The 23,174-nt window shown below is 34.4% G+C and overlaps 1 protein-coding gene and 1 long non-coding RNA gene across 4 annotated transcripts in view; one reads left to right on the top strand and one right to left on the bottom strand.

Moving 5' to 3' along the window:
• vps8 (VPS8 subunit of CORVET complex) overlaps window positions 1-23,174 on the bottom strand; it is a 227,585-nt gene that overhangs the window by 141,645 nt on the left and 62,766 nt on the right. For 2 of the 3 annotated variants that reach the window (XM_087236397.1, NM_001080616.3), the window contains 5 exon segments: window positions 8,241-8,463; window positions 8,053-8,142; window positions 5,452-5,503; window positions 1,901-1,943; window positions 1,747-1,819 (listed from right to left, as the gene is read on the bottom strand). In XM_087236397.1, the coding sequence (XP_087092523.1) occupies window positions 1,747-1,819; window positions 1,901-1,943; window positions 5,452-5,503; window positions 8,053-8,142; window positions 8,241-8,463 (481 nt within the window). 3 annotated transcript variants of the gene reach the window in all.
• Window positions 19,052-22,101, top strand: LOC147846879 (uncharacterized). Its single transcript, XR_015476645.1, has 3 exons — window positions 19,052-19,204; window positions 19,503-19,651; window positions 20,484-22,101. It is a non-coding gene; the product is annotated as an uncharacterized LOC147846879 (long non-coding RNA).

The following is a 23,174-nucleotide window of genomic DNA, read 5'->3' as shown; positions in this document are numbered from 1 at the left end:
TAACCCTTCGTTCCCCAAGGGGGGAATGGAAATGCTATGTGGAAACTTCCACTATGGGGTTTTCGTCAGAAACCAATCATCTGAAAGAGTATAAAATCCGGCCAATGAAATGCCAATGAGTTGGCGGCGTGCATAGCTGGCGTCAATAACAATCAGTCAAACTATAAAGACGCGCCAGGCACAATGCTCGACATGCTTTTGAGCTGAAGAGACTTTCACGCTCAACAGCTGAGGGACAGTCGTTGTGGAGAAGGTACATAGCATTTACGTTCCCCCCCTCCGGGAACGAAGGGTTACTTTAGTAACCGTAGCGCTCCCCCTAGGATGGGGAACTCCAATGCTACGTGGAAACTTCCACTATGGGGAAATCACTTGGATGGCAATCGATATTGCATTTTCTTTAGTTTGGCATTTAAATATGATATTTTAACCATGTTCTGGTATTTGCAAAGTGAAACTAATTTTGCTAAAGGCTGTCAAAACCACAACTTTTGAAATTTATCTGACTTGACCTATTGTACTTCATGGATAATATTGACAAGACCCAGCTTTCGCTTTGACTTAACTTAGGTGAAGGAAACATACTGTAAGATGTAGTTTAGTGATACATGAATGAATTTGTTTGAGCAGTGTAAACATCTGCTGCTGACATAGAAAGAGAGAAGTTCTTCTGCCTATATAACTCAGAAAATCCTCTCTGGAAGCTTAAGATCTTGTCCCCTTGTGTTTCAGCTACAACTGGGCGATATGGCAAAAAATGCAACTTCGATTAATATTTGCCATATTAAAGGATAACGATATATATTTCAATATAATTTTTTAATGCTTTCATAATTAAAAAAAGTACCCCAAAAATGACAGAAGAAACAAAAATTAGAGAGTCCATTAAATGGCTTAACATTTTCGACCGATCATTTTTCTGTGGCGGAAAATTCAGAACATCTCTAATATTAACACACTTTTAGATTCTCATTGTTGCACATTTCTGCTGAGTTATTAACTCTTGGATCAATATAAGGTAAAAAAAAGTCCAGAGCTTATCATTTTTATTGAAATACATACATACATTATTCGGCCCAGCCGAAATTTCAGCACATGCTGCTATGTCTTTTACTTTCTCTAGCTTAATAGACTTCAGATTTAAGATCACTCAGATCTTTGATCCAGAATACTTAAATCACATTTTTGGTTATACGTCACTTTAACTTTGTTTACTTGTTTGCTACTTGTTTTATAGTTATTACAGCATATCTCTTATTGCAATTATTGATTTACAGTTTTGTTCACATAAAATTAGCATTTTTAAACTTAAAAGCTGACTAGATCTCATCCCATCAAATGTTTGCATCAAAGTATGACAGCATTCATTGTGTTAGCATGAAAGTGAGAGTAGCTTTAGGCTGTGTGTACATGTGTGCATGTTCCTCATCCGTTTTTAAATTTCTCCTGAGGTCATCCATCCCAGAACTAATTGCTTGAGCACTTTGGATAGGCAACAAAAGGAACTCCCCTTAAAAGCCCTGCTGAGAGCAAACTGCTGAGAATACTAAACACACACACACACGCTTGTGTCTTTTATGAGAGCTATGAGTGTAACGGGGAGAAATACGGCGTGACTCATACAGACTCAGTACAAACAAAACAGACATTGTGGTGTCGAGCTGTACACAACACGAGTGCAACCTCAGATGCTAACCAAACAATGCATGTTCTTTAATGCAATCTGGATGTAATCACACTACTTGCCTGGTTTTTCACCTGAGGGACCAGATCTTCAGGAATGTCACCTAGTGGATAGGCACGTCCTGCCAAACAACAGCTGGCAGAGAAGAAAGAACAGGTGTGTTATACGGCATGCAACTGCGTATGACTGCTGAATTTATGCAGAAAGTCACCTCACCTGATGTACACCAGCAGTTTATTCCCCATTACAACATGCTCATCTGTGACAGGACACACATGGGAAAATGGGATTATGTGCACTTAAGTTTAGCATTAGATTTCCTAAATGATAAAACATTGCTACTTTAGCATTCAAAAATTTGAGTAATTTTAATTGTTATGTTTTAATCATTTTAATAACAGTGTTAGTGAGCAGATTTTGTACATGTAATCAAAAAAATAGAATTTCCAGTGCAGTAAGTGTGCAAATGAAATCTTTTGATTAACTTTATTTAAATAGCACATCACTACAATCGAATGGCTGCCCAAGGTGCTTTACAACAATAAATAAATAGATAAATTGTTAATTAAAACCCCGTAGAGAAGTAAGACCATAAAGCCGGCAGCTAGCTCTCTGCAAATCTCACATGGTCACCCACTGAAGCTAAGGAGGGCTGCACCCAATCAGTACCACATGGGAAAGGAAGGTTGCTGTGTTCTGACCCCTAGTACCATACGTTATGGTACGGTGTGGTACGCTTTTATGGCTGATTCCACTGTCAAAAAGTACCTTAAAGCAAACTGTACCATACCACTTTTTATGCACAACAAATGCGTAACAAAAGGCAGAGCAAGATGCACAGCTGAACGTTATTGGTTTACAGAGATACGTCACTTACTCGTGGAACAAGCCAGGAGAATGAAAACAAAGAATCCGCTATTTTTAAAAACACAGCAGAGACATTTCACTGTAATAATATGTATATATAATAACAAGCCATGTTCAACCCGAGCTTTACCAAACCTTGTCGACGTCTTGATGAACAGCCACAAAACCAAGAATAAGAGCAGACCTACCCTGTCCCCCGTAGTTGTTTACAATGTTGTCTAAACCATCTAAAGTCTAATTTCTCACTTGTGCCCGCCGCACGTCTATATTTGAAATAACAAACTTCTTGAGCTAATTAAAACAACATATGCATGATTATTGAAGTTTATTTTTTTAGAAACGAACAAACACGAGAGTGTGGTATGAAAAAAAACAAAGGAGCAACCCAAAGCAACGCTCTAGCTCCTGCAAAAGTGTCTCCTCCACTGCCACACATTGCATGCACAAGCAGAGGTGAAGCAGCACATGTGCATTGTGTATGTAGAGTAGAAACAATGCATAAAAATCCGTGAATCGCATAAATGCATCTATTTAGTAAAATCGCAAATTTTTGCTGTCATTCAATGTTTGGGTCATTATCACTGTCACTTTAATTGAGCGTGATCACCTGCAAAAAAGACCCAATGAGTGCCGCACAGCTGCTTCAGCTATGCTCACGCTCTGCACTGACACACTGCTTCTGTTTTTGGTATGAAAATTCTAATATTTATTTGCTACCATGGATGTCAAAAAAAAAAACATGCTGCTCACGCATGTGGTGTAAAAAAGGCATAAAAACGAGGACTTCCAACTTATTTCTGTAGTTCCAACATCTCAGAATTGTAGTTGGGAACGTCTGTTATAACGGACTATGCATTAAAAAATAGTCAGGTTTAAATTGGGTTCATAATTACAATTAATGTGTCGGACCGGGTCGAGCTCTGACACAAGGTACACGGGCTCGGGTAATGTCGGGTTTCATTTTTTGGCCCTGATCTAAGCTCTAGTCCGTGTGTCCAAATTTTGATACCGTCAAACCTCCTTCCTATTTTACCCCGGTATCCGGTATCACTGTGCATAAAAAAAAAAATGATGACGTAAGGTACAGACAGCCTCACCAAACTGTTGGCTTGTGCCTAAATCATTCTGAAACTGAATACTGTATATGCGACCTTTAAGGTTACCTGTTTGTCTTGTTCATACTAGAGATCTGCGCGGGGCGCTCTCTCTCGTTCACACACACACACACACACACACACACACACACACACACACACACACACACACACACACACACACACACACACACACACACACACACACACACACACACACACACACAGATTGAGATGGAGAGAGAGACAGAGAGAGAGACAGCACCACTGCACACACAAAGGGCACTTTTGTGCCCGACTTGCCATCTTACCTCGCCTCTCTCTCCTCCACACTGTCCCATTATGACAATCAGACATGTATTTGTAAGCAATAAATAAATAATATTTAATATTTAATACTTGTCTCATATTTAAGTGCATTCTTTTTTATGATGGTATAACAGTATTAAAACTGACACTGTTGCTATTTTTAGATCCCGCGGTATACCATAATACGGTATTACAGCCTAAGCCTAGTGTGCGGCCTGGCACAATATGGCTGCCTTCACTTCATCCAGGTGGATGCTGCACATTGGTGGTGGATGAGGAGATTCCCCCAAAAATGTGTAAAGTTCTTTAAGTGTCCAGAAAAATGCTATAAAAACTTAAGTAATTATTATTATTATTATTATTATTATTATTATTATTATTATCAAAACAAAAATGTCAATAAAAGATGCGAAAATAATAATAATAACAGTGATCATTTTAGTAGCATAGGCTTTGCATTAAGCTAAATTATGCATTGACAAAGCAAAAAAAATAAAAAATTATATGGTTCAAATGCAGTACCAAAAAGAGAAAACAACAAAGTATCTGCTAAAACATAAAATATAACAAAACCACAATAATATTTAATAGGTCAAATTATATTTGACAACATGACAGGTACATGGATCCCAAAATGATTAATGGCAACCATAGAAAATCCTCACACCATCAAGTTCACTGATGCAGAAGAACAGTGTGAAATGAAACTACGCAAATAACTACTTTAGTGATGATTTTGCTTCTCAACCACAAATGGCGATAGAGAAGCCAAGATTTTCTACTGCAGATATTATAATAGTTTGCATGAATAGCATACATTAAAATAACGAAACTAGAGCTGCAGGTTTGGAGACAAAGAAAAACAAAAAAAACACAACTGTACTTTGAATAAATAAAATGCTATTTTAAACAGTGAGTCAAATGTGCAGCGGCACAAATTGCAAATATTTCTATATCAGTATCACTATAAATATTGATATCATCATCGTTGTTATTATATTGTTATTTGACGGATGTAAAGAGAAACAATGATCCTGACATTATTCATGTTTTACATTTTTAATTTCTAGAGCTTCCAAGAATCCAAAAAGAGTTTTGATAAATATTTGATAAATATATTGATTAATAATATTATGATAGCTGGTTTAACATTAAGTTATGATTGAATTGTCTATTTCCTAAGCAGGAAATGTTCATGGGCCAATTACATGACCACATTAAAATGGTCTATATCATGATTTCTCAAAACATTTCTTCAAGGTTAGGATCTTGTTTGTTAGTCGCTTTTTGATACAAAATAAAAGCAGTCTATTGAACTTATTTTGAAGTGCCACCAAACCTCCTTTTATTAACATCACAGTACAAAACGGGGGCATTTTCTAGGTTAGCTCAAGCCATCAAAAACAGAAACATCTTGTTATAGTTTAGCAGGTGTTAGGATTTACGTGGGCTGTGTTGTTTTCAGATTTGAAAGAGTATTTCATTTCTCTGATCTACCTGTGAGAGGCTTTCCTTCCTGCAGAGGAGGACCAATCGCCTGAAAGAGTTTCTGGAAAAGCAGGACAAAGAAAAACAAAACACATTTTCATTAAATTTGCTAAAAGCGACCCAGTATAAGCAAGTCAAATCACTTTAATTTAAAAAGAAAATTACTGTTTTGTGTCCTAAAAATGGTCCCACAAATTGGGAAACAGTTTTACATTGACATTAGCTTAAGACAATAATATTTTAGATAGAAATATACAGTTTGCTAAGAGAGTTTGTCATTTGATGCCCAGGCCTAAGATGTATACAACACTGCAGTCTTTTTTACATCCACACTCCCAGCAGCATCTGAAAGACACGGTCATGTAATCCAGCACTAGAGCAGAGTGTGTTGTGTTTGGTCAGTGTGTGACATTCTGGCCACGAAACAAATGAATCCTCTTTCTATGCCGCCTTTCATCTGGGGTTCAGAAGATTCCTCTGACTACAAGGCTTTCATCTTCTCTTCTAGCTTAATGGTGAGAAACGCACACTAAAACATGGGCAAAAGTGCATTGAAAAAAGAGCACATGCACCCTTGAGGTGTCCCTGAAGCTGTAACAGGTTCAGTTTAATGTTTTCTGCTTATTGTGGCAATCATACCACAAGACTGTGAATGAGAAAAAACAAAGGTTGCTACATTCTGTAGTAATGTGATGTTCTATAACATGCTTAAAGGGACAATTCACTATTATTCTTTTTGCGTGTATTTCTATTCCTACTAAGAAAGTCAATGAGTGATGCTTTCCAGCATTCTTCAGGATGCTTCAGATTGTTTGGTCTTCAACAGAAAAAAATACATTTGTAAAGATTTTAACCAGAGAACTGAGTGTGGGTAAATGGTGAGGAGAATTTCATTGTTGGGTGAACAGTCCCTTAAAATAAAAGGTATATTTAAATAAGCTAAAGAGAATAGAAATGTGCTGGCCAAATGCACAAAAAATGGGATTTGTTTTCACAAATGAAAGTAGTACATCTGAGCCTTTCCAACTGCCAAGATAACTTGTTCTCACTCATCAGACTAAAAACATTTGAGCTTTTTAGTTATTGTTTTTGACCATATTTGATGTAGGGTTGAAACCAAAAGACCACATTGTCCAAACATATTGCCAAGCCATGTTGTTTGATTTGCTTCAGGATTTAAAAGATGACTTTGAACAACTAGGGTGAGTCACCTAATGTCAGGTCTTCCAAACGTCTTACAACCCCTCAATTTTTGGACTAAAGCGGTGTCAGAAATTTGAACAGCCCTGGTTTAATCCACCAAAAGGGTCACCAGATTTTTATGAGAGTCCTGTATTTAAGCTCTATTGATAACAGCCCAATAAAAGCTAACCAAGTTGGCTGTAGAATAAAAAATACCATTCATTTCTATTTGTTTTCAATTATCTGTAGTGAGAAAAGCTGGGGCAGGCAAAATGATGCTGAATTACACAACTGACATAATCTGTTGCTAGAGATATCTTTTTTCCTGAAGACGGTGTGTGATCTGTTCTCCATGTGCCTGGATTTATCAATTATCAAATATAGTGTATCAAATATACTAATCGCTGTCAAAAAGAAGATTTTGTGGACCATTTTGTATTAATACAATCAAATATGCCTTTAAATGTAAGTAAATGCTAAAAAGAATATAAGTTGAGCACATGGGTGTTGTCCAGTTCTGAAGTCTTTAACCTTTTCATGTGAAAGTTTTTTTTTTCATTGTCTTGCATGCCTATTATATTAATTAAAGATGCAATTTTGTTGTATATGTGTACCATAGAAGCTTTTATTAAACATATTTAAATAAAGTAGGCTAATTTTGACATTATAAATCTCAAATAATTTAATAGCATTCCTAATTATTTGTCTTGGTTTTAGCTTTTATTTATTTCACAACAAGGGACATTGTACATTAATCAAGGTTCACCAAGAATGTAAATGTACCCAAATTAGCCCAAAGATTAGTTTTCATTGGTAGTCCCTTTTCCAGACGTTAAAGGACTATACCAATAAAAATACAAATCAAAACTAAAAACAAATCTCAAACAACATAAAACAACCACAACAACAATGTCAAATAGCCTAGTGTTCATAATGTTGATTAATAAGAAGCCGATTCTTAAAATCATTCTTGGTACACATTCTCTTACGGATTGCAGATCATATTCCACTGATGTGAATCGAATGAAGCTTGAAAAACAAGCTTGACCAAAAGACGCTTTTCTAAGTAGAACAATGTGATCAGCTCTAGCTGCACCCCAAGTCACTCTGTTTTCTACAGATTCAAACTGGAAAAAGTCAGATAGAAGGGAAAAAGTTTTGAACCGGCCAGTTCCTCTATTCTACTGTATATTTATGTTTGTTTGCATCACTTTTTGTAATGCATGCATCTGGCGGAATTCTCATTCTCTTCATTGACTTAAAAATCTGATACTTGTGATAGTCAAGCACTGTTTATGGTGCTCATTTCATTTTTTGTAACCATTTACAAATTTAGGATCTAGTGTTTAAAAATCTGTTCCGGTCTTCAAAGTCTTGCAGTGAGTGCATTTTAGCTTTAAACCGCATTTTAGCAAAACCACATCATACCTCCATCGGGCTGATGTAATCATTCATGCCACTGTTGAAGACGTAAATCATGGCATCATAGAGCTGGTTATCCCAGCACATCTGCACCACCTGCAAAAAATGCACGTTTTCAAGTAAATACACTGTAAGTTGACTGGAGAAATCCAGTCAATGAACATCTGCAGCAATAGACCATTAGCACATCACACCTGTTGTATGTCCAAGTTGGTTATGTCCATGTGGACTAGGCATCCCTCCACACTATCCATCATGCCGTTCTCCTGGAAATAACTGAGCAGGTCTCTCATGACAGGAGCAGTTAGACAGCCAATCCGCTCGCTCAGAATATAGGGCTCCAAACTCTCCAGAAAAACACCCCGAGCTACAGAGTTCTCCACCAGCCGAGGGTAGATCTGGTTAAAGAGCAGGTCCCTGAGAAGAAAGAAGATCATTGTAAGAAAAGAAATATGTTGAAAAATAAAGACTTGTTCAAAAAAATAACAAAATAAAAAAAAACTGACAAATGAAACTGAACAAAAAGCAGCTTTTAGTATAACTAAAATAAAAACAATGAGTGTGTGAGTGTAAAGATTTATAGATCACACACAAACTGCCTGTCCCAGTTGTAAGAGCAACAAATAATAACTTGACTTCTAGCTGGAAGTTTGGAAAAGTGGCAGAAGGTAGATTTTACTGATAACTCATCTGTTGAACTGCATCACAATCATCACAAATACTGCAGAAAAAATAATGGAACATGCATGGACCTAAAATTCTCATAGAACTCAGTCAAGTTTGGTGAAGGAAAAATCATGGTTTGGGGTTACATTCAGTATGGGGCGTGCGAGAGATCTGCAGAGTGGATGCCAACATCGAGAGCCTGAGGTATCAAGACATTTGTGGGGCCCATTACATTACAAACCACAGAAGAGGGCAAACTCTTCAGAAGGAGAGCGCTCCTTCTTATACCTCAGCCTCCACTTCAAAGTGCCTGAATGTAAAGAAGGTCAAGGTGCTTAAGGATTGGACAGCCCAGTAACCAGATATGAACATTATTGAGCATGTCTGGGGTAAGATGAAGGAGCCATTAAAAATGAAATCAAAGAATCTTGAAGAATTCTCTGAGTCCTGCAGGAACACTTTCTTTGCCATTACAGATGACTTTATTAAGTTTTTGAGTCATTGCAGAGATGTATGGATGAAGTCCTCCAAGCTCATGGGAGTCATGCACAATATTAATCTTTTTCCACTGCACTGACTTTATATTCTATACTTTATATATTTATTGTCGTTAAAGTGACAAGACTTTTATCCTAGCAAAGTCAGACCTTTCTGTCCAAATTAAATAATCAAAAATCAAGGCATGATCATAAGTGTAATCTAGAGGCCTTTGCCTTTCATATAAGCCACTTCTGATACCAAATGATCAACTAGAGGTCAAGTTATTATTATTATTATTTATTTTTTTTTTTTTTTTTGTAAGGTGGAAAAGCTTCCCCAGAGATATTTAACATCAGGTTTAAGATTAGATCACAATTTTTGTAACAGGACAATTATTTGTTCACAAAAACTCTATACATGTGATGATTTGTCATTACAGTACTGACAATGAACGGTGGATTTTTTTTCCCCAAATATTTGATCATGTTACCCTGTCAACCATATAACAAAATAGAAGAAACATACAAAGTTTTTGTAAACCTGCAAGTGTGCTATCTTGAAAACATAAAATAATAATAATATAATAATAGAAATAATCAACAAGCAGACGCCAATAGGTTAGTACTGTGTACAAGGAATACAGCAGCTGGTCTGTCACATGCTATAGAAGAGTTCTCTGATCAAAGTACAAACACTGTACACAATCTACAAAGCTTTAAAATCAGCATTCAAAACTATATGCATCTTTCAATAGAATGATTAGTGACAGATTTAAAGAAAACTGAAAATAATCCGTCTCACACTGAATCATAAAATTGACGTTTGAAATCTGATTCAAACACAGCATTAGGCTGTTAGCTAAAACATCAAACAAAATATCACGCAAAAACATATTCAAAGCTTGAATAAATCAATGTTTCAAGGTTACAAGCAACCACACACACATACATAAACAACTCTTTCAACATCCCTACTGATTAACTGAAGTGCATTTAAAAACAAACCTACTGTGATAAGAGCTTATCAGTTACTGAGGAAAAATGTGAAAGAGGAAGAGAACACTACCAAAAAACAGGAAGTGATCGCAGGGATTAAAGTCTCTGTGGAGACTGCCAGTGGGTTAGCAGGTGTAGTGGGAATATACAAGCTTGTGTATTTTATAGATCAGATATAAAAAGCAAAAAATAAAAAATAAAAATACTGTGATAATATATTAGCTATCCCTAAACAAATGTATTGATCTTATTCTGCAATGTGGAAGTGTGCTCTTTTGCGATTGCTGTAGGACTTGCGATTCAGTAGCCTATGGAAAAAAATGACTAAGCATAATAAACGGCAGAAAACAGTCAAACTACTTGATCCACATAATAAAAAATAATAAAATATATATATATATATATATATATATATATATATATATATATATATATATATATATATATATCAGTTAGCAACATGAAGCAGCATAATGAGCTGTTTTTAACATTCAATTAAAATCAATGGAAGTCAATGAGAGTCGAGCCAATCTTGAGCCAAAAAGATTTCAATGGCTGCGCCCACATGCAGGTCAAAAATAAGGTCAATACAGGCTGAGAACCAGTTTAAAAGCATTTAACCTTCTCTGTCTAGTCATGATTAACATTAAGCGTACTTAAATAAACAAATTAAATCATTGTATCGAAGCACTGTCAAGGTCAGTACTGATTCCAACAATGTCTCTAACATGTACTGTATACATTTTTAACATTACAAAAACAAAGCCATTATTTTAGCACACAATAAAAAAAATCATACTGCCTTATTTTTTGTTGTTGAATCAATTGATTTCTAGTTATCTCAACTTAGTTCAGTCAAACTGACTAAACATATTAAACAAATAGTTAAACTTTTTATAACTTAAAAATTTGTTGACTTATTAAAATAAGTTGAAGTAACATAAAAGCATTTGTTGTAATGGCTTTTTGTCATATTATTTTTAAAGTGCATATAATAATTTAATTAAATGATTCTTTAGATTTCTCTTTTAATGTCACATCGATGTAAACAATTTACTTTACTAACTACTTAACTTTCAAAGAACAAAAGTTATTATCTGAATAAAAAAAACTTACTTGTAAAACCATATTAGAGCACATTAACCAACATTCTATGTACATGCATCAATAAAATGTAGTCTAAACAAACACTTTATTCAAAAATAAAAATGGATTTTTTTATTGCGTCTAAAATTGGTGGTGCAGATAGATTAGAATAGAATAGAATAGAATAGAATAGAATAGAATAGATAGCACAGATAAACAAACAAAAGAAAAGAAAAAAGAAAAAAAGCTTTTAAGGCATTTTAGATGCCAAAACAGGGAACATCTCAATTGGCAATCGTGACGAGCTCAATCAGTTGCTCTGACAAGAACGCTGACATCTTCCTGCAGCCATGGAAACCTAGACACAAAATTTTGCTCGTCACATGCACAGAACCTTTCTGTAATAGTGTTCACACTTTCGGTGAGGTAAATTAAGTGAAAGCCTTAAAGAATGTTTTTTATGAGTTCCATCAATCAAAACTTAAAAGATAAAACAATATATATATACACACACACACACACACACACACACACACACACACACACACACACACACACATATATATATATATATATATATATATATATATATATATATATATATAAATTCTGTGAATCTACTCTATTTAAGTTGAAGTAATGAAATGTTTAATCAACTCATTACCTTCAACACGGAGTTCAAAATGAGTAGAATTAACTTTCAGTAATTTTTTGTGCACATGGCATATGAGTAGCATAAAAGTGATGGAAATAGTGGATTTCTATTTGACTTTAACCCATTATAAAGAAACAAAGTATAACAGTGTCATAAATAAATTGATTATTAAAAGTTAAATTATGTGTATAAGAAACAAAGTATAACAGTGTCATAATAAATAAAATTATTATTAAAAGTTAAATTATGTGTATGTTTGTAACTATTTATGTGATGTGGGTAAATGGTGTGTTTTAATCTGACAACCACCGCAAGTATTTCAAACCTGTCAGAAGCACTGTTAGTCTGTTATATAAATTAATTAAAAACATTAGTTAATAGTAAAATTTAGACATTTATTTTATGCTTTCTGGCAAACACAGCTGCTGTTTTTAACCACATATTTTACAAAATTATCTTTTCAGTGTACTATACAACATATAAAAGCCACTTAACATTCAGCAGTAACACTGATTTAAAGGGTTCTGAACGTGTTGAAAAGGCAATTGCCCATGTTTCCTAATCAATTAATCTTGATTAGTTATTGAAGTGGAGCCAATAAATCATTGAACTGAACTGAGCTGAATAATTACACTTTTGTCTTGTTAGCTGCTTTAATAGCAAAAAATCAATTTTGTATAAAACACTATAAAAATTAAAGTGACTTGATTTGACTACAGATGGATAAAACACTTGACTATAGTGACATAAATAACAGAAATTGCATTTTGTCCTGTTTTTTATTACAAATCAATAATAAGTACTACTGTTCGAGAGTAATAAACAAAAAAAAACTGCTTTTTGCTCTCTACTTAACATTCGATCAAGCTATTTTTCTGTCAACCTTTGAAAAACAGGGTGGCTTTAATAATAGCACCATGAACATCAAAGCCATTCAATATTGATATTCATCTCATTCTGTTCCTCACCTCATTTCCTTCACAGAGAAAAGACAAAGAGGCCAACAGAGTGAATGTCAAATAATGTGTGTCAAATAAAAAAGGAAGAATAGGGAGAACAGAGAGCCAAGAAGAGTAAAAGGACTAGAAAAAAATGCTGGAGTGCATGATTTCACTGCATAGTTCATGAACAAGAATTTGGCACCAGAAAGGATCTTGATCCACTAAACAGTGGGAGATTGATGACTCAATTAACGTCGGCATGATTATGAGGTTGGGCTTAAAAATGCAGCTGTGAATTATACCATGACCCAAGGCTTAGCAGTGATATGGTATATATTGTTAGCACACTCCCAAAAAAACAGGTATATACTGCAAGCCATTGCCAGGACTTTTAGTATACCTATAGTATGTGTACTGGGTACATATTGTAAAGGAGCATATTAGCACCTAGAAATGTTATTAGGTATACTGTTGAACAATTTAGTTAATAATAGTTATCTATAAGCTATCACTATGGACCCTTTGTGTATAAATGTGTAACTTTTCAAAAGGTACAGCCCCAGTGACGGCTTAAAAACCTTTAAAGATAATAATTTTTTCGTTCGTGGCATATTGCAATATGGAAATCAGTAAACATGGCTAATTTACATGCAGTGCACAATATGTGAGAGTGAACGAGATGCTGCACAGGAGAACTTAGTACACTAAAGAAACATGACAATTATTCATATATGCAACCAAATTTCATGCTAGAATGAATGAAAAATGAAAACTGCTCGCCTGTGATTGAGTTAGAGGCTTAAAAAAAGTTTATTGCAGATATAATTTCACTTTACCAAGTCATTGACAACGTTAACGTGTTGTGAAACTACAGGGGTTGGAAAACTGAAATACATACAGCCTCAAGTACAAAGACTTGCGTTGAATAAATACTAAAACATTGCGTACGGACAAAGCTGTAAATGTGCATGTGCAGTAAAAAAATCTGATGAAACACCGCATACGCGGAATCCCACACATTTTCCCTTTAAACATCCAAATTAATGTGAAATTGAGTGCACGTGCATGAGCACAAAACCCCTCCCTGTCTCCTCCCCCTAATAAATATGGTAATGACTCTACTCTGGCAAAACCAAATGTAAAAAGCAATGGCAAACGCAAGCAAGAAGAGAAACTTCACAGAATATAAATTGGAGGTGCTGCTATCAGAGGAAGACCAGAGAAAAACTGTGTTATTTGTAAGTTTGTCCACCGAAATTAAAAAAATAATTAAAATAAAAATAAAAATAGAGTGGAAGAGTTTAGCTGATGTGGTTAAGGCAGTGGGGTCTGAACATCGCACTGTGAACGAATTAAAAAAAAAATGGTCCAATGTAAAGGTGCAGGTAATGAGAAGAACAGAGGCGCACCATCAAAGTGTGGACCAAAGAGGCGGGGGAACAGTGGATGCTGAACTAATACCTTATCAAGTTTTCCTCTATTTTCAATCACAGTTACATTTCTGCTTGTGTTAGTTATATTTTTGTCTAAATGTTTTTTTATTTGATTAGTATGGTGCACCTTTTGGATGTTTAAAAAATGTTTTTAAAATAAAATGTATTCTTTACATCGAACTTCTGTTCTCTGTGTCTTTAAGTGTTTGAAACTGGAAATATCTCATCATATAACATACAGCAAAAAAATGTTATGGTTTATTAGATTCAAAATGTAATATGCAAGTCTATTTTAGTATTTTGGTTATTGTTAATAAATAGTGCACCAATATAAATCATATCAAAAAGCATGAAAGGAAGAGGGAAAACAAGACACAAATTGTGAGTTTGCATATAAGCAGACACTGAGCAGTGTACTGAGAGCGCACAAGAAAATTTGTGCGTGAGCAGTGCATATTTGAGAGAGAGTGAGAAAATTTGCACGCAAGCAGCGTACATTTGAGAGCTCACAAGCAGTTTTGTCCACAAACAGAGGAAATCGGTGCACAAGCATTATATTGAGAAAGCTATGTTCATCTTGCTCACTTTGTGCATGACAGTTTTGTGCTGTGAACCTGAATTTAAAGTGAATAGAATGATGGCAACAAAAAGAAAAGAAAAAAATCTGCATCTTGTCATGGAATTGGAGTTTACACATAGGCCTGTTGTGTCTAATATGGATATAGTCAAGCCATTCACAGATATTGCCAGATAATAACTTTACCTCTACCATACTTTTAACAGACTTAGATCATATGTGATTCTGGCTCTTATCCTTTCTTGCACTGTTTTGAGCCTTCACGTTGCCAATTATATATTATATTGTTAGTGGCCTGGATAAGTCCCAGTCATTCTGCTACATCATACCGCTTTCTACTGGATGTAAAATGCTCTGCAGTACATTTTGTCGTTTAATAATGTTAAGTTCTGCTTTACAATGTCATCCACCATGTTAGATGAATTGGTCACATGACTAAAATGCTTCATCAATGAGTCCACACTGCAAAACTAAAACAGCTTTTATAAATGTAGACACTTTGAACAGCATTTATAAAAATTAAAAAAATACAGTTTGGTTCCTAAAAAGCAGCATCTATTTTTTAAGAAGTAAAAATTACAACATAACAAGTGACAAAATTTTAAAAAGTTTAACCGACAATAAAATAAAAATATGTGATAGAAAAAATCTCAAACAATTAACAAAATAATTAGTAATTAAAATACAATTTTCTTGACAAAGTTTTAAAGCTTAACAAAACCAATTTGACTTATATTAAAGTTAGACATTTTCATGTGACTTTTAAAGATTTATTAAATGTATTTATTTATAAAATTACATTTATTAATTTTTAATTAAATAATAATTTAAATGATCATTCAAAAACTTCTTGATTTGTTTCCAGATTAACAAAAACATGGTAGCGCTGTACTAAAAGAGATGCACCTAATAAAACAGTTCTTTGCTGAAGAAACTCTGGTGGCAGAATCACACAGTTTGATCCAGTTTGACAGAACACATTTCCCTGAAGGGTGCAGATCTTTGAGAAAACCAAAATACATACACGCATCAATGTCAACACACAATGGCACACATTCACACAATTATGTTGAGAGACTCTGGCATTCTGAGAAGAGCAGGGCTCTTTAAACACGACAACATCACTGAATGCATTTACTCACTGTAATGGCTGGCACAAAGTGTCACAGCTGTCAGTGTGTCTCGCGTCTACAGACAGCATCATTAATCTCATCTCTACCTCACATATGAGTCAACAGCTTAGATGAGGACAAAAGCAGAATCCATCAAACATGCACATAATCAATGTAGACGTTTCCTTGCATAACCTTACCCTATATCTATGTGGCAGTTACCATAATGTCCACTATTTTAAAAAATTAGCAAAAATAAAACTTTTATTAAAAAAAAAACATGCCAGGTTCTCAAAAATATTAACTCAGAGTTTAAAAAAATTAAAAACTATTTGTTTATTTGCAACCCAAAATCAGAAAAAAGGGGACAATAGGGAAAACGCAAGTAAAAAAAATAGAAAATAGTGATTTCTAAATATAGTTTGACTTGTATTTCATTGCAGACAATACAAAAAACATTACTTGATGTGTTCCTCATGGTTTTATTGATTATTTTCAAAATAATCATAAATTCCCATTTTGGTTCTTGCAACACATTTCATTCCATTGCCATTCAAGACACCAGGTGAAGAAGGGTTTCAGGTGTAATTTTGGTCCCATTGTTTCTGCAAACAAGTCTTTATGTGGGCAAGAGTTCCTTGGTCTTCGTTGACGCATTTTGCACTTCAAAATAAAGACAGGTTAGGACTGCATTGGTCCATTGCCAGGACTTTGTAATGTGTGCAGAATGTGATTTTGCTTGATGAAATATGCATCTGCGTCCTTGGAAAAGATGTCGTCTTGATAGCAGCATATTGTGCTCCAAAAACTCTATGTACTTTTTAGCATTAATGGTGCCATCACAGAAGTGTAAGTTACCACTGACACAATCCGGCTTACAGTGTCCATTTCATATTTTTTGCCTCTGGCCATGCCCTTTAGCTGCACAGTGTGTGTGCTCGGTAAAATTATGTTTGTGATCTCACAGGCCCGGAAGTATTTATTTTTCTGTAGTCCCCAAAATTTGTTGATTGTAGGCTTTGCTAAGCTAACTCTGTAGAAACCAAAGTCTCCCTTTGCATTGAACTTCGAGCGTCTTACATTCACAGATGCTGTTTATGTTCACAAAGCTACATTACACATCAATTAAAGTTTAAAAGATGATAACGTAGTGGACCACCTTTTTAAGAAACTTTTAAAGAACAACTGAACACTAAAGTCAGCTTCTAAAATTGTAGTTATACTACTAAGACATCAAATTTTATCAGTAACAGTTGCTACATAAAATACCATAATGCAGGGCTATTCAATTGGCCGAATCCGGCCCCCGAGGCACTTTGTTCCAGCCCTCCAAACAGTGACCAAGATATCAAAAATAAATTTAGTTCAGCCGAAAAACAGCCGCTTCAATCCAGACTCAGCACAGCAATTCACAGAACTCTATACATGTGGGTATACCTGAAAGTCAGATGACATCTTATCTCGTCTCTTCTTTCTCACTCATCTAAATACATAATGTTCCTGTGATTTTACTAAATAAAATGCAACCAAATAAGCCATAGTGTTAATATACAACACTTGTTTAAAACGTAAGTAAGTGAAGATTTGGTTTAAAAATGGCAGCTGTGTTTGGCTAAAACTTACCTTTAAAAATAAGGAAAAAACATCTAAATTTACACTGTACCAAAGAATTTTGTTTATTGCTACAATGTTAATACATTGTACCTTGGCATTACTGTACAGACACAGGCACAATATTATTCAAAATATCTTAAAAGTTATAAAGAAGAAATAAAGTACTGAGGGTAATTAAATAACACACACACATGCACTTATATTTTCCTGACAGACAGCTGCATTTGCTTAAATATGAACTGGCATGGCAATTCTGGTCATACAATATAATAACACCAAATGATAGGAGCATATGATAATAAAAAGAGGGGAGAGGCAGAAAGGAGTGGAGGTTGAAAGTGTGAGGCAGGTCTGATAAAGGCAGCTGCTGACCTTTACTGCCACTGATAATACAACAAGCAACAAAATTACACAGGCTGAGAAAATGGCTTGAGGCAAGGACAGAAAATAATGCTCTGATAATATAAGAGGAAAAAACAAGCAGCATTTTGTCTTCAGCTTGCCTGACATTTTCACAAAAGATGATGGACTGAGGGAACAAAACAACACAAAAGATGCACCTTAATTTTTGCCTGATTATATGGCTTTATTGTTTAATTAATTTCCTTGTTCTTCACATATTGAAACATAATGTCATTGGCTCTTTGTGGTATTGTGTTGTTCACTGTACATTGTAAAAAAATTGTTTTGGGTCCCAAAAAAATGCTGGGTCCCAACACAATCAATTTGTGTCAGGAAAACATGAAGGAATTAAGTAAACTTATTAGTTAACAATAAAGTTATCCCAAAACAAACGCAAGAATTGTGTTGTTTCAGCTTATTTTTAAATAAGTAGCTATTAAAAACAGTTATTTTGAGTGTATAATATAGCCTAGAATCCGGTTGCTGATCAGGATAAAACGTGGTTTGGGCATATCTAGTGAGCAATGTGGAGTGGAGTGACTTGATTTTGCTCTAAAGTGAGTACACTACAGAGTGTAACAGTTGCTTTTTTACACCAAACAAGTACTGCACATGCACATTAAAAACGCTGCAGTGCATTAAAAAAAAATCTGTTCTAAGTTTAAAAAAGGGATTCAAGACGCTGCAAGAAAAATATTTACAATAATTTATTAGGAAACAAAAAGCACACTAGGTGCCCTTTCTTACAGCAGACTCAATAAGTCTTGTGTTTGGCGCGATTTCTTGCTTTTTTCAGACAACTGCAACTCTAATTTACACATTTTGCGCCACATTATTTAAATAGCAAATCCATTTGTTTTACTCTGTGGACTCATAGGTGTGCTGGTCTATAAAGGAGGTGTGTTAAGGTGCATTGTTGACACATTGCTATTCCGAGAAACTGACATAGACTGCACCGTTGACCAAGTAAAAGCAGGTCTAAAGTCCATAACTAATGCGTTATGCACCTATGCAGGTCCAAACGCATACACGTATACACACATGTGTATATTGCTTTATTTTCACAATATTCTGTCGTAATCTCCATTTTCATTACATTGTTTGGTTTGTGTTTATTGGTTAACTTCCCAATAATTGTTAATGTTTAAGTAATATGAATTGTTCACATATCTTTTGCCTTTTAGAACGGGTGTGCCGGTCTATAAAGGATGTGTGTTTAGGCGCATTGTTGACTACTAAAAAGAAATTACGAAATAAATAAATAGAAACTGAAACGGACTACACAGTTTACCAAATAAAAGCTGGTCTAAAGTCCATAACTAATGCGTTATGCACCTATGCAGGTCCAAACAAGTACACATTACGTATTACATGCAGTGTGTACTGTATAGGAACACACAAATATCTTTACATATGAAGAAAAAAATTAAAATGTTACAAAATTACTTTCTACATAATTATAAAAAACACTATCTCCATGCCTTTTTCATGTCAGTTGGCTTTTTTCAGTTTATTCATGACAATTAGCATTTTATTTTAAGGTTATTATTATTATTATTATTAGCAGTATTAATTATTAAATGCATTGATATTTGTTTTAATAAAAACTATTTTAGATTTGTCCACCTGTCAAGTTTTAGAGACGTATACATCATCATATGTGGCATAAGAATAGGACGCGTGTTTGGATATGACGTTTTTTTATTTTATTTTATTTTTTTACCATGCTTCGTTATTATTGTTCTTTTATTCATTTGCTAAAAATTAGAATTGGATTTATAAATAGTTTTAAAACAAACCTTTGTGCTCAAAAAAAAAATTTAAATATGTAGGCTAACGGATGTCTTCAGTGGAGTGAAGTAAAAGTAAAGTAAAGAGAAAGTAAAGAGGTTGAATGGAGGTTTATTCTTTATCCTCGCTGCAAATGGTCTGTTAAACCTTTTTGTCGCTAGTGAAGTGTTCAGTTCTTCTACTTACAAAGTCCACCATGTAAATAGCAATTGTGCCATGGCGTAACGCAATGGACTCTTAAAGGGAATGGGAGATGATACTCTGATTGTTTTAATGCACATTATGCTCAAAACACACTCATAACTCATTAAGAGAATAAGCACAACCCTGTCAGACCATGTGCCACAGTGCAAACCATATTTTTCTGTTCTTAAAATAGTAAAGTGGATTTTGACTCACCCTTAATGCTTTTGCGCCATGTGCTTTAGACTTTGCATCTAGAACGTTAAAAAAGAGCCCTAGGTTTTTTTAATATTCTGCATTTAGTAATATTTGTTCAATTACATCAAATTAATCTAAAATTTCTAAATGACAGTAGAATTGTTTTTCATTTGAGACAAATACACCACATAAAAATTGTAGACGATTTTCAACTCAAAATATGTAAATAGCTTACAATAAAAAAAATTAAAAAAAAACTTAGGTTCATCCTTTTGGGGTAATGTGTGATTGTGTGCATATGTAGCATATGAATTATTTTTCTTAGTATAATTAAGAGATAGAATGTTGAACATCTCAGTTTTATTTTTATTCCCTTTTTTTTTGGAGTTCCTTTTAAAAATTGCTTTGTATTGTTCATTTCTTTGGTTTGACTAACACTCATTATTTTTTAAACATGTTTTTCTTTCATTATTGTTAATTTGCCTTATTATTGATCTGTCTGTTCTCCCTTAAATGATACAGTCTCATCCCAAGTGTGTGTGCATGTGAGTGTGTGTAATAAACAACATGTCTCAAATACTGGAGATGTAGACTTCATGTGGGAAAACTGCTGTTTCTGCACTCCAATAACATACTTTGGTGCAAGGCTTTAGGACACTGGTCCTGGATCAGAGGGGAGACGAGGTTATCTGCTGACACTGACTAACACTGACTCACGGCTAGAAGACAGAACAGATGGAGATGATAATCAGCATGAGAGAGAGAGAGATAGAGAGAAAGAGAGATGTGCAGGCCGTAATGAGCTGTCTGAGAGTTTGGCCCAAGGATATTGTAAATTTACTTTATCTTTGTGTGTTTATGTATGCACGTGCTCATGCATGAATTATGCCAAGTCTCCATGAACCACAGGCAACGAAAACACCATGACAATAAGACTGGAGGAGCAGAATAATATGCTCAAATGATATGCCATTTCCAAAGATGCTACGAATTCTGTGATGTTTGTGTGATTTTGTGCTGAATATGAATATACGAAGATGAATATATTATTAGTAAACAGTGGATTTGCATTAAAACTGGAAAAATGTTTAATTCACGATTAGATTGGGCTATTTATCCATGCATTATTGGCTTTTAAAATAACATACAAGCATAACTTACCAATAAAAGCAAACTGTTTGAGTTTCATGTTTATCTGAATGTAGAATAGGGTACTTTGAAAAACTACATACAATATAAGGATATACTAAACTACTTTCAAAAGTCAACAAGGTAAGAATCAGTATAGGCGATACATTACATTTTTTTTTTTTACTGTAAAATACTTTACCACTGTTTGAAAAATTTACTTTTGAAAGTAATGCATTACAATATTGAGTTGTCCCCAAAATAGTAACTAGTAGCGTTACTTAGCTAATTTTTTTATAGCAAGTAATGCGTTACGTTACTTTTGAGTTACTCTTGCATTACTTGTTATTACCTGGCTGAGGCTTTGTACGTGAAAAAAACTGAATGCTTCACTAGTGAGAAAAAAGTTAAACAGACCATTTGCAGGACGAGGATACATTTAGACTCTTTACTCTCTCTTTCTCTTTACTTTTACTCTTTACTCCTTTGCCTTCATGGATAAGGAAACGATGTTGTCCACATTCCACTTAAGACATGCGCCTCAACACACCTCTATTTTAGACCAGCATGCCCAAGATTCTAAAAAGTGGTGCAAATGGATTTGCTATTTAATCCATGTGCAACAATGTGCAAAGCATGAAAATTAGGGTTGCGCTGGTATGAAAATAGCACCAAATCGCACCAAACACGTCTTTGCGCTGGGAGTATGATAGGGTTTATAGTGACTCATTTTAATTCAGCAATTTATTTTTTAAAAGTGAATTAAACTAAAAAGTGACTTGTATTAGGTTTTTTTTAAATATATATATATATATATATATATATATATATATATATATATATATATATATATATATATATATATATATATATATATTACTTATATTTTAAAAGCAATGCATTACTTTACTTGTTACTTTAAAAAGTAATATTATTACATTAACTCGCATTAATTGTAACGGGTTACCCCCAACACTGTACTTTACACTGTATGCTAGTTTGTAAATCAAACTTTATAATATGTCTCTGAGAAAAAGAGGCTTGAAGTTGTATAGCCATAAACATGCAATTCTGATAATTGCAGTAAATAATAGATTAAATATTGAGGTTTATAAACAGCACCAAAATTTACATTTGTAACATGATAAATATTGAAATTAACACTTTAGAATTTTGTCAACACTACAGAACTGAAGAATGGTTATTTTTTTTAAGGCTCAATGTGTGTCAAGATAACTAGCTAACTTTAGAAACATTTAATCGCTGATACACAATTAAATCATTTGAACTTTAGACACAGATGCTATTGATCTATGAATTATGTGTCAGACAGGTGAGCAGTTGTGAAGTGTGAGGAAGATAACAGCAATGATTTGTAATGAGGAAGATAACAATAAGATGATTATTTTTTGGAGAATGAAGATTTATTCCTGGATGAAGCTGGGGAGGAATTAAGGGGAAAATATATTTAAATGTAGTTAAAGGGCACCTAGGTTACCACTTTTTTCAGATTTAATATAAGTCTTTTGCATCTCTAGAATGTGTATATAAAGTTTTAGCTCAAAACACCCATCAGATTTTTCATTGTACCTTTTACAAGAACCTGTTTTATACACATTTCCACCAGGGGGTGATTTTGTCATACTGCGCCTTTAAGACGACTCTTCCCCGCCTACTGTTTCTATGTGCCTTCCCGCGTGCTTTAATCTCCTCCCTTGGCTGCGTCAGACAACAGACAGACTTAAAGGAAGAAGGTCTCACGTAGAATTTGTGAGAAATACTACAGTAAGAGCTTTACTAATCAGTATTTGTTGTGACATTGCATTGATGAGTCACATGCAATATCGTTACAAAGTTCGCGCACGCG

This window comes from Danio rerio, chromosome 1 (genome assembly GCF_052040795.2).
Source record: "Danio rerio strain M-AB ecotype USA chromosome 1, GRCz13ab, whole genome shotgun sequence".
Lineage (NCBI taxonomy): Eukaryota > Metazoa > Chordata > Actinopteri > Cypriniformes > Danionidae > Danio > Danio rerio.
Note: the sequence above shows the minus strand (reverse complement) of the source record. Positions and strands in the feature narration are given on the sequence as shown.